The sequence below is a fragment of the Chiloscyllium punctatum genome, chromosome 9 (genome assembly GCF_047496795.1).
Source record: "Chiloscyllium punctatum isolate Juve2018m chromosome 9, sChiPun1.3, whole genome shotgun sequence".
NCBI lineage: Eukaryota > Metazoa > Chordata > Chondrichthyes > Orectolobiformes > Hemiscylliidae > Chiloscyllium > Chiloscyllium punctatum.
In genome coordinates this window covers 7,296,467-7,313,843 of record NC_092747.1, presented here as the reverse complement: position 1 = coordinate 7,313,843, position 17,377 = coordinate 7,296,467, and the positions used below count along the sequence as shown (strand labels likewise).

The following is a 17,377-nucleotide window of genomic DNA, read 5'->3' as shown; positions in this document are numbered from 1 at the left end:
TGCAGACAGGAGGAGGAGCAAGTTTATATTCTCTAAAGCTATTTTTTAAGGTCGTGGGGGAGAGATATAATAGAGTCCAGAGGGTATCTGGAAAAGGCTGCCAGAGGGAGTGGTGGAGGTGAGTATAATTTTGTCATTTAAGAAACATTCAGACAGATATATGGGTGGGATAGGGATGGAGGGATATAGACCAAACACAGGCAAATGAGACAAGATTATTGTGAACACTATACGGCAGGAACAAGTTGGGCCGAAGGGCCTGTTTCCATGCTGTAAGCCTCTATGAATCTATGACTACTTCAGGAGAACGTTACTGTGAACAACAATAAAGAGGATGAGAGTATAGGGGCAGCAAGGGGAAGTCAATGTTCTCCCTAAATCTAAGGAAGACGACCATTCCGTTCAACAACAATAACTTGAATTTATATAGTGTCTTCAATGCCATAAAACAAACCAATACCCTTCACAGGAGCATTATTAAACAACATTTGACATTGGGTCACTTAAAGAACTATGAGCCTGGGTGGTCAGACAGGTAGGATATCAAGGGTGTCTTAAAGGAGGAGAGAGAGAAAGAGGGCTGGAGACAGGAGAGAGGGGAAATGTGAAAAGTGTTTAATTATGGTCTTTCCATCCCAGTGACAGAACCAAAGAAAAGTTACAACACAGAAACAGGCCATTCGTCCCTTCATTTCTGTGCTGGCCAAAGAAGAGAGCCACCCATTATAACCCTACCATCCAGCACCAGGTCTGATACCTTGTAAGATGCAGCATTGGGTGGGTTGGTGGCACAGTTGGTTTCTTTGTTAAATCCAGTTTTTCTCAATTATTTTTAATCAGTGTGTTTGAGCAAGAAGTGACATACCTCAAGGGCCAAGTGGATCTTTAATTCAGGCCTTCTTTAGCCCAGAGGTTCCATTAATTTTCTATGCCTGTGGAACCTCACATTAAGATCAAAAGCAGACAATTGTAAAATCTAAAGGACCTGGCATGGTTCTGGCTGTTGTGTACCAGAACGTGCAACCCACACCGACTCCTTCCTCACCCCCTACCCCCTGACTCCCACCCCACTACACGCCACACTGGCGTCTACCCGACTGTGTAAAACTGACCAGTTGTGTGTGAGTGCAACATCACAGGATAACTCTAACATGGCCATTTCCTTCCCCTTCTCCAAAACCATCATATTGTTGTATAGCACTAGCTCACCAATAAACTGTCTGTCAAGACTCAGTTCAGAAGACAACCAGTGCCACACGACTCCACACTTGAATGTTTGCAACAATCCAGACAGGGTCACACCAGTTGACAGCAACTCCTTCAACACCATGACAGCATTCACCTGAGCTTGACACCTGGAATTCTTGTATGGAGTGTGAGTGTGGTTGAAAAGGCCAGGATTTGTTGCCAATACTAATTGTGAGGGGCTATTTCAGAGGTGTTTTAGGCTCAACCACATTGCTGTGGTTCTAGAGTTGTATGTAGGCCAGTCTGGGTAAGGATAGCAGACTTCTTTCCCTAATGGGTTTCTACTACAATCAAACAGCCAAATTTGACTGAATTCCTATCTTCACCATTTGCCATGATAGAGTCATACAGCACAGAAACAGCCTCTTCAGTCCAACCAGTCCATGCTGACCCATGTTCCCAAATTAAACTAGTGCCACCTGCCTGTGCTTTGGTAATATCCCTCTGAACCTTTTCCTATTCATGAACGTATCCAAGTGTCTTTTAAACATTGTGACTGTACCCACATCCACCATTTCCTCTGACAGTTCATTCCATGCATGACCCCCTCTCTGTGTAAAAATGTTGCTCCGCATGCCTTTCTTAAATCTTCCTCCTCTCACCTTAAAAATATGCCCCCTAGTTTGGAACTCCCCCACCCCAAGGAAAAAAGACCCTTGCTGTTCACCTTATAAATGATCCTCTTAATTTTGTAAACCTCAATAAGGTTACCCCTCACCCTCCTTTGCTCCAGTGCCCTCCTCCCAAGACCATTAGTTTGGTGTACCAGCCCAGAGATCTACTACACCACCACCTCCTGCATTGTAGTTACAGTTTCGCACAAAAAGAGGCCATTTGACTCATCTTGTCTGTACTGGCTCCCTGGATGAGTAATTTAGCTGGCATTACTCCGCCAAAACTTTATCAAACTTAGTTTTCAATTGGTACTGAAGTCTCAACAGTTGTGAAGATTTTGTGACCAACTAAGGGTCAAAGTCAAAATTGGTTGGAATTAAACCTGTCTCAAAAGAAGATATTTGTATTTGGAGAGGCTGTATTATTTGAGATTGTGTTTGAGTTCCGCCTTACATGTGTGGCTGGGTTTGTGATTAAGATTGGTTCTGGAACCTGTTCAAACAGACTGATTATTTATTTATTCTATGTTTTCACAGAACGTGGTGTCATTGACTGGTCCAGTATTTCCTACCCGTCCCTTGAGAAGGTAGAGGTGAGCTGCCTTCTTGAACCTCTCCAGTCCATGTGCGGCCGGTAGGCCCACAATGTCCTTAGTGAGAGAATTCCAGGATTTTGACCCAGTGACAGTGCAGGGAAGATGACATATTTCCAAGTCAGGATGGTGAGTGGCTCAGAGGGGTACTTACAGGAGGTGGTGTTCCCATGTATTTGCTGCCTTTGTCTTTCTCAGTGGTATTGGTTGTGGGTTTGGAAGTTGCTATCAGAGGAAGCAAGGTGAATTTCTGCAGTGCATCTTGTAGAGGGTTCACACTGCCGCTGCTAGGGTGAGGGGGTGGGTGGTGAACGGTAAAGGTGGTGGATTGAGCAGGTGTTTTGTCTTGAATGATGTCAAACCTCTTGTGTGCTGTTGGAACTGCACCCATCCAGGGCAAGTGGGGAGTATTCCATCACACTCCTGTGGATGGTGGGCATCAGGGAGTCAGGATAAAAGCCTCTGAGCTGCTCTTGTGCCCACAGTATTTATATGGCTAGTCTGATTTAGTTTATGGTCAATGGTAACCCCAGAATGTTGATAGTGAGGGATTCAGTGAACCTTCTTGTTAATTAGGATGGTGAATGCAACGTTTGTCAGACTGGCCCTCATTGGTAAGACCATTGAGTATAAGTGTTGGGATGTCATGTTGCAGCTGTACAAGACATTGCTAAGGCCACCTTTAGAATACTGTTTATAATTCTGGTCGCACTGCTGTGTGAACAATGGTGTTAAACCTGAAAGGGTACAGAAGAAAATTGCAAGGATGTTGCTGGGATGGGAGGGTTTGAGCTATAAGGAGAGACTGGTTAGGCTGGGACCATTTTCCCTGGAGTGCTGGAGGCTCAGAGAGGACCTTATAGAAGTTTATAAAATCATGAGGGGCATGAGTAGGGTAAATTGACACGGTCGTTTCTCCAGGGTGGAGGAGGCCAAAACCAGAGGGGCATAGGTGAAGGGGGAAGGATTTAAAAGGGACTTGAGGAGCAACTTTTTCACACAGAGGGTGGTGCGTGTATGGAATGAGCTGCCAGAGGAAGTGGTGGAGGCTGGTACAATTGCAACATTTAAAAGGCATCTGGACGGGCATTTAAGTAGGAAGGGTTTAGAAGGATATGGGCCAAATGCTAGCAAATGGGGCTAGACTTATACAGGATATCTGATTGGCATGGACGAAAGGGGTCTGTTTCCATGACGAATGACTCTATAACTCTGAATTCCATTCAGTTTTCTGAGATTCAGCAGAATAGAAGTGGCATGGTTGACGGTTAAGTGTGTGGGCCCAGTGCCAAGGGGCGATGGTCAGATGCTCTCTTGATAGAGGTGGTCATTGCCTGCACACAGTGATCCAATCATCGGCTGATGTAATTACCCATCTGATTCACCAATGTCCTCCATGCATCTAACTCTTACCTGCTCCCTGAAATGACCTCTCAGTTAAGGGCAATCAGGGGTGGACGAAAATTGCTGGTCTTGCCAGCAACACCCAAACCCATGAAAAAAAAATGCAAATCTACTTGCACCTAATTAAATGCATTTTGAGTCTGTAGTTGCTATGGTAAGACTTAAACTCATGTCCCTAGATCATGAGATCAATAACAGTACTACCACAACACCACATCTCCCACCTCCATATTTACCCTAAGAAGGTAGTCACTGCAGTGAAGTCAATGTTGAACTTGTCCCAGAAACCGGCCAATAAAGAAAGGGATATCGGGGCAGCTAATCATCAGCGAGAGCTCTTTGTAGCTCTGCAGTTGAGTATAGTGCACTGGTGTGACAGTGAAGTAACTGCACTTGACTTGTTGATCTCCAAATGGGCTGAGTTAGGTAGTGGGTAACTGGAATTTTCAAATTGACCCTCAGCATCCTTACTGCCTGGGCCGTCATTCTTCACTGTCCACTGCCAGCCATCTGCCATGATGTTGCTGCTCTGAGTGAACTCCACTGCTTTCAGGAAAATGAAGATCTCTCCATTCACCAGGACCTCAAAAACATCCTTCACCACTGCTCATAACCATGCAAGCCCATCTGAACCCATCAGCTTAGCGTTCAATGATATTAATCCCAACCTGATGGGCTTTGGAAAACCGAATGATATTCACAAAAGGTAGAAACAAATTTTGTGAAAAAGGAACAAGAGATCTGATCCCAGACTTCAATGATCTGAGATGGTCAGTGAAAATCCTAAGCAGTACTCAGGCAAACAATGGCAAGTTCAAATATATAAGCGAGATGATGATGATAACATGATAATGTTAGTGGATTAGTTAATCCAGTAGAATCCTGTTCTAGAAATAAAGAAAATAGGACGATGAGCAGACTATTCAGCTCTTCAAACCTGCTCCACCATTCAATATGATCATGGCTGATCATAAAACCTTTTCCTCACTTTCTCTAAGAAATATATACAATTCCTTCTCGAAATTACTCAATGTTTTGGCCCCAACCATTTTCTGTGGCAGAGATTTTAACAGACTCACCACTCACTGGATGAAGAAATTTCTCCTCAGCACAGTCCTAAATGTCCTACCCCGTAGCATAGAATCCCTACAGTGTGAAAACAAGCCCATTGGGTGCACAGCAACGCTTCGAAGGTCATCCCATCCAGACCTACGCTCCTATCCTAACCCTGTAACCCTGTGTTTCCCATGTCTAACCCACCTAACCTGCTCATACCTGGACACTGGTTAATTCAGCATGGCCCATGCATTTAACCTGCATGATTTTATTCTGTGAGAGGAACCCAGAACAAACCCACACAGACACGGAGAGAATGTGCAAATTCCACAAAGACAGTCACTTAAGATTGTAACTGAACTTCAGTCCCTGGTGCTGTGAGGCAGCTGTGCTAACCACTGAGCCACTGTACCATATCCTTAGTCTCCCTGATCATCGGGAACATCCTTCCTGCATTTCCTGCCTAGGTCTGTTGCAATTTTACGTGCTTCTATGAGATCTTCCCTCATTCCTCAACACTCCATTGCCCTGTAGATGGAAGTTTCAAATTCACCATTGATCCTCATTTAGATTAGATTAGATTACTTACAGTGTGGAAACAGGCCCTTTGGCCCAACAAGTCCACACCGCCCCGCCGAAGCGCAACCCACCCATACTCCTACATTTACCCCTTACCTAACACTACGGGCAATTTAGCATGGCCAATTCACCTGACCTGCACATCTTTGGACTGTGGGAGGAAACCGGAGCACCCGGAGGAAACCCACGCAGACACAGGGAGAATGTGCAAACTCCACACAGACAGTCGCCTGAGGCGGGAATTGAACCCGGATCTCTGGCGCTGTGAGGCAACAGTGCTAACCACTGTGCCACCATGCCGCCCACATCCTGGAGTTGTCAACTAGCCATTTAATTATAAAATCTGAAATGGAAATCTCACTCCTGAAGGTGACTGTGAAACCATCATCAATTGTTAAAAGCCCATTTAGTTCACTAATGTCCCTTGAGGGAGGGTCTGCCGTCCTTTCCAGGTCTGGCCTACATGTGACTCCAGACCCACATCAAAGTGGCTGACACCTCACTGCCCTTTGAAATGATCTAGTAAGCCATTCAGTTCAGGGGCAGTTGGGGAAAGGCAACAAATACCGGTCTCGTCAATTATGCTCGATAAAATTTCATAAAAGTTGATGCAGAAATGGAATTATTAAAAATGTTCCCATGTTTATCTGAGTCACAGGCCCTTCAGCCCAACTTGTTCATGCCACCCAGTTTTCACAATTAAACTATTCCTGTTTCCCTGCATATGATCCGTATCCCTCCATACCTATCCCATCCACGTATCTGTCCAAATGTTTCTTCAATGACAAAATTGTACTCACCTCCATCATTGTTAGCATCTAAAACAGACAATGGAAAATGTAGCAAATTAATATCCGGGTACAAAGGAGGTATCAAACCAGCAACACTCAGTTATTACCTGGCTGATTACTAAACCAGAGGCCTATGCTAATATTCTTGGGATGTAGGTTCAAGTCTCACCACAGTGGAAGGCAAAATTTCAATTCAACAAAAATCTGAAGATAAAATAGTGATCATTGATGATTTCGGTAAAAAATCCACCCATTCTTTCACGAAAGTCTTTGAAGGAAGGAAACACTACTGTCTTTATATCAAACTAGGAAGCAGCTGATGTGCTTGGAATCTAAAACAGAAATTGCTGGAGAAACTCAGCAGGTCAGGCAGCATCTTTGGAGATAAAGCAAAGTTAACATTTGGATTCCAGTGATGCACCAATGAGTTTCTCCAGAAATCGCTGTTTTTGTTTGAGGTGATTAGCTATACTTGTCCCTGCACTCTGATTGTGTCTAACCATAGGCTCAGTGTTGACAACTAGGGACAGACAATAAATGCTGGCCTGGTCAGCGATGTTTTACCTGTGATTGAATATAATGAGGGTGCTCTCAGATGTATGAACACTGACCTTGATAAAGTCAGGAGGCCTGTAGAATCCCTATAGCACGGGAGCTGGCCATTCAGCCAATCAAGTCTATACTGACCCTCCAAAGAGCATCCCACAGTAACCCTGTAACCCTGCATATCCCATATAGCCTACATGTCCCTGGACACTAAGGGGAAATTTAGCACAGCCAATCCTCCTAACCTACACATCTTTGGACTGTGGGAGGAAACAGAAGCACCCAGAGGAAACCCACACAGACACGGGGAGAATGTGCAAACTCCACACAGACAGTCGCCCAAGGGTGGAATCAAACCCGGGTCCCTGAGCCACCGCACCACCACCTCTAAGGCTGCAACATTTTCCTCTAAACATTTGTTCTGTACACATCATCAAAGACAGAGCTCGGTGCCTTGACATAAGATTGAGGACAGCTCTTCCCAATCCCACGCTGTCCAGCTGGAGCACTGGAGGCCTTCTGATCCTAGATTCAAGAGTTTTTAAAAAAATTATTCACATGGGCAAAATAACAACAAGTTGCTGGGCTGCCTGAACAACACCACTAATTAAATCCATGGGGTCTGATTGGATAATAAGTGGGTGTGATGGGCTGCCTATTTCACTGCTGCATACGCATGTATCTCAGGAATCCTCACGCATTCACCAAGTCTTGAAATAGATTCAGGCACAGCGCCACATGAAGCATCTGTTACATCACAGCATTTACCCTTCGGTTATTAAAATGTTTTTTTTTTCTAAAATTAATTTTGTTCTCTATTTTCTGTCAGGGGAACATTGGCCATTCAGATTTGAGCCTGTTCAATCAGCCATTCAGGTAAACTGTGGCTAATCTGTGTCTCAATTCTGCATACCCAGTGGAGTTTATACCCTTTAGCATGGTATAGAACCCCTACAGTGTGGAAACAGGCCCTTCAGCCCAACAAATTCACACCAACCCTCTGAAGAGTAACCCACCCCGACCTATTTACCCCTATCTAACCTACACATCCCTGGACACTATGGGCAATTTAGCATCGCCTAAACAACACATCTTGGGAGGAAACTGGAGCACCCAGAGCACACCCACACAGACACAGGGAGAATGTGCAAACTCCACACAGACAGTCACCAGAGGCTGGAATCAAACCCAGGTCCCTGGTGCTGTGAGGCAGCAGTGCTAACCACTGCGCCACCATGATTCCCCCAGTCTTGTACTGTCAGTAGTTTGCAGCATCACCCCAACCCCTCTACAAACACACACACACATTCTGGAGGGAGAAAGTTATGGATTTCCACAACTTGTGTGATCAAAGGAACCGGAGTAGGCCATTCAGTCCATTGAGCCTTCCCTGCCACTCAATATGATCATATGATCATGGCTGATTGAACATGTCAATGGTTTTACCCACTCCATCTCCATAACCCTGTACCCCACTAGTAATCAGAAATCTATCAGTCTCTATCTGAAACATACTCAAAGACTCAGCTTCCACATGCCCTCTGTACTAAGGAATTCCAAAGGTTCAGTAAACTCAAAGAAAAATAATCTGTCCTCATCTCAGAACTATGGATGATAAAACCCCAGAGACAGTGCAAAGGAGATTTTCTAGAATAATTCCTGGAATAAGAGATATTAATATAAGGCAAGATTAGAGAAACTGGGTTTATTCTCCTTGGAACAGAGAAAATTCAGAGGAGACCCTTCTGAGGTGTTCAATATTTTAATCAATTTCGATAGATTAAAGAAGGATCAGCAAGAGAGCTAGGATTGTTGTTAGGATTTGGAATGCGCTGCCTGGGAGAGTGGTGGGGCAGATTCTATAGGAGGGTTCAGAAAGAGAGCTGGGTCTAGATTTGAAAGGAATGAATTTAGAGGGTTACGGAGACAGAGAAATGGGACTAGCTGAGTAGCTCTATCGTGAGCTGGTATAGACACGATGGACCGAATGGCCTCCTTCTGTACTGTAAAATTCTGTGATTCTAACCAAGTGAGGAATGCAGCCTGAAGGACCCAACTTTCATTGGTCCCTTGTCTGAACTCTTACTGAAAATATTCTTAGATCTTAATCTTCTCTGTCTATTCGTCTTTATTCTTTCAAGGGAGATGTGCATCACTGATATTGGCAACATTTGTTGCCCATTCCTGGAACTGATTGAATCTCTTCAATTAGCAGTTAAGAGTCAACCACCTCGCTGTGGGGCTGCAGTGACATGTAGACCAGACTAGGTAACCACGGCAAATTTCCCTTCCTGAAGGACATTTGTGAACCAGATGAGTTTTTGAAACAAATCTCTATGATGATTTTCCATTCCAAGATTTCTTCATTGAATTAGAATTCCAGCATCTGCCACATGTGACTTGAGCCCCAGCTCTCATAACATTAGCCTGGGCCATGGGATTACTGTGCCATACCAATACCAGGCTATAATCATCACCAGTAAGAAACAATCCAACCATTACTCCTTGACATTCAATGATGTTACCATCACTGAATCCTTCACGATCAACATTATGGAATTACCATTGACTAGGAATCCAACTGGACACACTACATAAACAAGAGTAGGTCAGAGTCGAAGCGAGTAACTCACCTCCTAACTCCCCAAAGTCTTCCCACCATCTACAAGGCACAAGTCAGGGGTACAATTGAGTACTCCCTACTTGTCTGGATGGGAGCCGCTCCAACAACACTCAAGAAGCTTGACACCATCCAAGACAAAGCAGCCCGCTTGATCGGCCCCATACCCACAAACACCCACTCCCTCCCCCACTGAAAGTCAATTTGCAGCAGTGTGTGCTGCAGAAATTCACCAAAGATCCTCAGACAGTACCTTCTAAATCCATGACAACTTCCAGCTTGAAGGACAAGCCTAGCAGAGATATGGAAAACCTACCACCTGCAAGTATGCATCCAATTCACTCACCATCATGACTTGGAAATATATCATTGTTCCTTCAGTATCGCAGGGTCAAAATCCTGGAATTCTCTTAGGACATTGTGGGTCAACCCACAGCAGGTAGACTGCAGCAGTTCAAGATGGCAACTCAGCTCCACTTTCTCACGGACAACTTTGGGATAAGCAATAAACGCCAACCCAGCCAGTGACATCCATACCTCATGAATGAATAAAAAAAACGAGCCAAGCGATTGTACAACTATGCCATTTTGCCTTAATGCAATATAAGCCTAGACTACACAACCTGTCCTCATAAGATAACTGAGAAACTCCAGTAACATTCCCCTGCACCCTCAGCGAAACTACTGAAGAAGCTCAGCAGGTCAGGCAGCATCTGTGGAGAGAACAAGTAAAGTCAAAGTTTTGGGTTCAGTGGTCACTCTTTTCTGCTTTAGTTTCAGATTTCCAGCATCTTTGTTTAACAGTCTCCTGTATCTGTGCAGCCTTCTCTTCAGACGGTATGGTGCCCAGGATTGAATGTAATTACTGCAGATAGGGTTTAAATCACATTGATTCAGTGCAGGAAGACCCTACAACCAACAATGCAATAATGACTGTTTTAGTGGCGTTGAGATAAATATCAGCTACAATACCAGGGAGAGCTCCTTTATACTTTATTCTGAGTGTTGCAGTGGGATCCTTTACACAGACCTGAAAGAGGAGATGTCTATTCAGTTTAATGCCTGATTGGAAAGACAACATTGGTGACAGTATAGCATACCCTCAGCCTAGATTTTGTTTTATTTTCTAGTCTTTGAAGTGAAGCTCAAACCCCCAAACATTGGATTTTGAGCTGAGGGAACTACCCACTGAGTAGAATTCTCAGCATCCAGACCCATATTTCATAACTAGGGCCCAGCTGGTCAACATTGACAGACAATCAGTCTCTGCTAAGTCGGTAGAAGCAGCTCAAAATGTAATTTACAAAGGACCATCTGTCAAGGAAAACTCATTTATCCCTTCATGTTTGTCATTTATATTAATCCCTCAGTGATGAAAGGAGAGTGAGGCACCTTTCAAACATCCAGCAGATGCACTCAAACATTGAATCGTATGTACGCCCATGTAACAAGTTGGTGCAAGCACGATGGCAGAATGGCCTCCTTCTGTGCTGCAACACTTCTGTGATCCTCTGGTATAGCACAGAGGAGGCCATTTGACCCATTGCATCTCTGCTGGCTCTTTGCAAGACCTGTCCAGTTAGTTCCACTTCCTTGCTCTTTCCCTGAACTGTGCAAACCTTTTTCAAAGTTGCAATCTGCTCCCAGCATCCTATTGATGATCCAAATCATTCTCTTTGACTTCCTCTGGTTCTTTTGCCAATTATCTATGTCAGTGATTCTCTTATAACCATGTCTCACACCAATGGAATCAATTACTCTTCATTTACTGTGTTGAAACCCATCATCATTTTGAACAGCTCCATTAAATCTCCACTTAATTTCCTGTGCTCTAGGGACAGTGGCCCCACTTTAATTTTAAGCCCAGATCCTCCTCCGTTTAACAAAGCAGTCTGACAGTACAGCACTCCCTCAGTACTGCACTGAGTGTCAATCTAGATTTCTAGTTCCACCAGGTGAATGCCTTCTCTGTCTCTGACCTCTCAACACGTTTTCCACACACACCTTAGTTAGATCACCTCTCGGTTTACTCTAGGAAACAAAACTCAGGTTTATGAAAGGTGTCCTCATGACTTCATTGTTTAACCCTCAATCTGATAGACAGGACTACTGAAGGGAATTAAGTCAAAGTGGATGAATGGAGTTAGAATTTGCTATTGTCACACTTAACGTCAAACAGATTCTGTCACTTCATCTTACATTCAAAGGATGAAATTATTTTCCTTTACTCTTTCATAGGCAATGGCTGTCACTGGCAAGGCCAGCATGTGTTTCCCATCCCAATTGTCCTTTGAACTGAGTGGCTTACTCAGCCAATTTACAGGGCAATTCTCCCACCAGGATAAACACCCTCATCCAGTCAAGACCTCTGAGGATTTCACATGTTTTAAAAAAGTTTTCCTCTCTTCTAAATTCCAGTAGGTATAAGCTGATCCTGAACAATAATGCAAGACAATACAATCTCCCATTCTGGAAACTGGCCTGGTAAAGGTTTACTGAACTGTTTCCAGTGCATTCCCATTGCTTCCTATAAGAAGATGTTCTATACTGTACATAGTACTCCAGAGCTGGTCTCAGCTTGTATAACTGAAGCATAACCGCCTGGTGCTTGCAGATATTTTTGAATCAACCTTTCAATGGGGTTTTATTGCACGCTTCTGGATGCCTCTGGACTTGAACACAGGCGTCCTGATTTGGAAGTAGGGACACTACCTGCATCAACCCTTTTGGAATGACTGAGAACTCCCACAGTGAAAGGAATCTCACTGCGGTTTGATCCGTTACCTGTAAGAGGTGCTGGTCCCTCTCTCCTCTTTGATCTGCCTGTTTAGAGCATCCGCCACCTTGCCCTTTGCTGGATCATGACCCACTACTGGCAGTGCTACAGGGGTTGCCATTGAACCTGATGGCTCTTCTCTGGTGGGCACTGGTGTCTGGCTGCCCCTCTCCCCCTTTGGTATCCAGGGATGGTGGTCGCTCCTCTTGGGGATGGGCCAGGCTTTGAAATCCTTCTTGTACTGTGTCTCTTTCTCAAAGGGTGTGTCCGTTGGTGTGTATTCCTGCTTGGGCTTACAGCTGGGCTCCGGGCGCACCTTCCAAGGGCGATAATCCTGCCGCATGACCGACTCCCGCCGTGATGCTGCCTTGGCACTCACAGATGCTGACACAACTTCGGTCGCTGCTTCAGATGCCTGAGTGTCCCAGAATTTAAAAAGACATAGATTAGCTCATTGGCAGCATTGGCACATCAACAGCAAACATGCTTTTTACAGTTCTTTATTTCACTGGTTTCTCACTGAGGCTAAAAGTACAAGACTAACTGGACATTTTGCTTCTTCTTCTTGGGATGTGGACATCAATGTGAAATTCAGCGCTTCCTGTGAATTCTTAATTGTCCCCTGCACTAAGTTACTTATTGGCCACCTTCAGAGGTAGTCAGGCTTCAGGCCGTCAGTCAACCACATTGTTCTTGGTCTGGAGTTACATGTAGGCCAGACCAGGTAAAGATGGTGGATTTCCTTTCCTAAAGGACATGAGAGGGTTTTTAATAAACACAACAATTAATGGTAATATGACATAGGGTGTGTGATTTATAAGTCTTTTAATTTATTTTTAATTTTGGATTTTTACATTTGAATTAGTGACATATGGGTTTTGCTGTGTGCCTGAAGGTTTTAATGATTAACTTGGTGATTTCTTTCAAAACAGCTTGAGAGTGATAGTCTGATTTGCTTTGATTTATTATTGTAACATGTACCTAGGTACAGTGAGAAGTTTTGTTTTGCATGCATTGCAGGCGGATCATACCATATGAAGTGCATTAGGATGATAGAACAGAGAGAAGAATATAATATTACAGCTGTAGAGAAGGTGCACAGAGAGCGATATCAATATTAAGTTAAACTTTGAGAGGTCCATTCAAAAGTCTGATAATAGCAGGGAAGAAGCTGTTCTTGAATCTATTCATAAATGTATTCAAACTTTATATCTTCTGCCTGATGGAAGAAGGTGGAAGAGAGTGAAACTGAGGTGGAAGGGGTCTTTGATGATGCTGGCTGCTTTCCCGAGGCAGCAGGAAGTGTAGATGGCATCAATAGATGGAAAGCTGGCTTGTGTGATGGACTGGGATATGTTTACAACTCTCTGTAGTTTCTTGTGATCTTTGGAAGAGAGTTGCCAAACACATTGTGATGCATCCAGATAGGAAGCTTTCTATGTTGCATCTATAAAACATAATGTGGACATGCTTTGCTGGACTAATGGTGTTTTATTTACATTAGGAGAATTTACAAATGATCAAGGTACACTGAGTAGTACCACAAGCTTTCTAGTCAATGTTTCTGGACCTTTTTAAGCTTGGGGAAACACCCATGGCTGAAAAAATGGTTTAAAATTTTTCTTTAGCTTGGGGCAGCTTTGCAGAACTCTTGGATAACGATGGATGTATAGAACAGGGCTACTGAGAAAAGGAGAAATTCAGAAAGTATACAGCCTTAGGTTCAGAAGTAATAGTTCCAGACCATAATTCTCTAGATAAAGCCCGTAAGAGGTTATTTGAAGCTGAGAAAGTTTAAGCTCAGGTGTATGACTGCTCTAGGAAGCAGCTACAAGTATCTCTGGGAGTTGAAGTCACAGTTAATGTATACCTATTGAGGTATTAAAAGACAAAAATGTCATTCTCTGCTGCGAGCACTATGCAAGACTGCCTTTGGGATTTATGGTCAGAATTCACATGACACCAGGTCATAGTCCAACAGATTTATTTGAAATTGCAAGCTTTTGGTGCGCTGCTCCTTCAGCGGGTGAAGGGTCCAAAAGCTTGTGATTTAAAATAAACCTGTTGGACTATAACCTGGTGTCATGTGAATTCTGACCTTGTCCACCCCAGTCCAACACTGGCAACTCCAAATTTGGGGTTTATGAACTATATTTCTACTGTGCATTTCAATATTTTCAAAAGCATATCATATAAAGCTTTGGTCCAATCTATTTTATCTTAATTTCCTCTACTTAATAATCTTCTGTTTTAATGTTAAAACCAAACTTGAAAAACAATAATGTTTATGTTGCAGTGAGAGAATACTTCATCATATTCAAAGCAAGCAAAATATAATCTATCAAGCAACATTATAGTCTTGAATCTGACTTGTTTCATAATAACATTAGCCAGGATCTGAACAATAGTCCTTAACATTACTAACCCCTGCTAGCTATGAATTGAGGCTAAATTCTGTGGTCTTCCACAGTGGTATTTGAATTTGTGACACCACAGCGTTAGCTTGGACATCTAGATCTCTAGAATAAAACAAAGAATTGCAGATGTTGGAATTGTGTTCTTACCATAAACTTAATGCTATCGCAGCTCTGAGAAAGAGTTATTGAATTTGAAATATTATCTTTGCTTTCCCTCCACAGATGCTGCCAGACCTGCTGAGTTTCTCCAGTAATTTTTGTTTTCATTTCTGAATTTCTAACTGAGTGACATTACCAGTATGCAACCACCTCCCTTACCAATTGCCTGAACCAGGCTTACACTCCTTCAAAGTTAAAAGATTGAGGCGTTGAGATAGTTAAAGGAATTGATAAAGTAGACAGAGCAAAGGTACTTCATCCAATGATGGTCAAGGGAGATAAACCGAATATTACAGCTTGGCCATTCAGCAGCACTTACTCACAAAATGAGCTATGGAAATCTGGAACTCAATCACCATGAACCAGCTGTCAGAACTGGGAATTAACTCAAACCCAAAGGTGATAGAGTATTGCTTGATAAGAAAGCTAGGTTTACAGGGGATTGAGTTAAGATACAGATCAGACTCTATAGAGTCCATAGAGTCATACAGTACGGAAGCAGACCCTTCAGTCCAACTCATCCACGCTGACCAGACATCCAAATCTGACCTAGTCCCATTTGCCAGCATTTGGCCCATAACCCTCTAAACCCTTACTATTCACATACCCTTCCAGATGCCTTTTAAATGCTGTAATTGTACCAGCCTCCACCAACTCTTCTGGCAGCTTGTTCCATACTTGAAAGCCCAAACTTGAAAAGCAATAATGTTTATGTTTCACCTCCCAGTGAAAAAGTTATCCCTCAGTCATCTGATTGTATAATATAACATGTTCATGGGGGCCGAATGGTCAGCCTTTGTGTCTATGTCCTTTGAAATGAGAAGGTAGTATATTGTAAGGTTCGATGGAACGGCGAGCATTTCCTTTCCTCCAGGATTTGAAAGGTTTTAAACCCAGCACTGACTGACCAAGCTAGGATGTAATGAAGGGTTCAGATGATTTATGTATCAAACCTTGTATTTTGCAGAGTAGGACAGAGAGTGGGGATGGAAGTACCCATCAATCTGGTGCAGGGGGTGAGATCAGTTTTTTCATGTTTTCAGCTCATTAGATATGCAGGTGGGAGGATGACTATTGCCTCACTGGGCCAAAGGTCCTGGCACCTCATTTGAAGGGACCCACAGAGGCATTCATTCCCTGCAAATCAGGAGCATCACTCAGACTCTCGGAGGTCACAGTGCTATTGAACATACTGACCCTTACACCTTCTCGTAGTGAGGCTGCCACCATTGGCGGGCATATATCCAACCTTGGCAAATCTCTGGGCCCATGCCCATAATAATCTAGCCTCCCCCACCCATGTCATTTAACATGACTTGTGCAACTTCGACTACCTGTGCCTGATATCAATCCAGGCATGGGTTAGACAAGCTGTCCCAAAAGAGGTCAAAGCACTGGCTATTCACTCCAAACTCAAGGAACAGTACCTTGCCTGCTGCATATGTCTTTTCAAATCAACATGTTCAGAAATCTGGTCTGTATGGACCAAAGGGTCTATTTCCATGCTGTACATCTCTTTGACTCTATGACTCTAAATGCTAGGTACTACGTGCCTAAGGTAGGATCTGAATCCAGGCATTCTTTCTCAGATGAAGGGCTTTTGCCCGAAACGTCGGATTTTCCTGCTCCTCAGATGCTGCCTGAACTGCTGTGCTTTTTCAGCACCACTCTACTCCAGAATCTGGTTTCCAGCATCTGCAGTCATTGTTTTTACCTGTTCTTTCTCAGCGGTAGGGACATTACCAATGCACCACAAGATCCCTTTGCACAGCTCTTGTAAACAATTGGGAGTCAGAAAGACCATATTACTTGCTCATGGAGAACATAATTGGGAAGGGGGCCTTAATTCTGGGAAGTTGGCCTTTTATTGAGCATGCATGATTTACAATAAAAACAGACATTGCTGGGATAGCTCAGCAGGTCAAGCAGCATCTGTGAAGAGAGATAAAAGTTAATGTTTTGGGTCTGGTGAGCATTATTCAGAAGGTTTTTATCATGCATGATATGCAATTAGGTCTCCCCACCCACCCCACCACCATCTTTAAAATCCTGGAAACCTAATTAGAAATATTCATCCTGCCCTGGTATTCTGACTTGTGACTTTTGATGCTATTAAGCTGCCACAAACCACCCACCCCCCCACCTCCAAACTTCCTTGCTTCCAGTCCAGGAAGATTCCACAAGAGACAAGCTGGGGTTTAATTAAGGAGATTGACCAACTCAAGTATCATGTCATAATATCAGAAGGGTTAAAGAATTTACTAAACACTTCTGGTTTAGGTCAGTATGGAGGCTTCATGTCTCATTAAGCTGTTACCCTATGTTGCAAAAGTGAGGACTGCAGATACTGGCAACCCGAGTTTACATTAGAGTGGTCCTGGAAAAGCACAACAGGTCAGGCAGCATCCGAGGAGCAGGAAAATTGACGTTTCAGGCAAAGGCCCTTCATCAGGAACCCTATGTGGTTCAGTGAGAGCAGGGGAGGAAGAATACAGTGTATTACTTAAGAATTAATGACCATGCTTCCTGTAATCCTTGGAAATTGTCTTTGAGAAGCTTGTCAGTGAATTACTT

The 17,377-nt window shown here is 43.6% G+C and overlaps 1 protein-coding gene across 1 annotated transcript in view; it reads right to left on the bottom strand.

The window, feature by feature from the left end:
• map6a (microtubule-associated protein 6a) overlaps positions 1 to 17,377 on the bottom strand; it is a 45,896-nt gene that overhangs the window by 13,765 nt on the left and 14,754 nt on the right. The window contains exon 2 of the mRNA XM_072576804.1: positions 12,236 to 12,642. Coding sequence (XP_072432905.1) covers positions 12,236 to 12,642 — 407 coding nt within the window. The remainder of the gene's footprint in view (positions 1 to 12,235; positions 12,643 to 17,377) is intronic.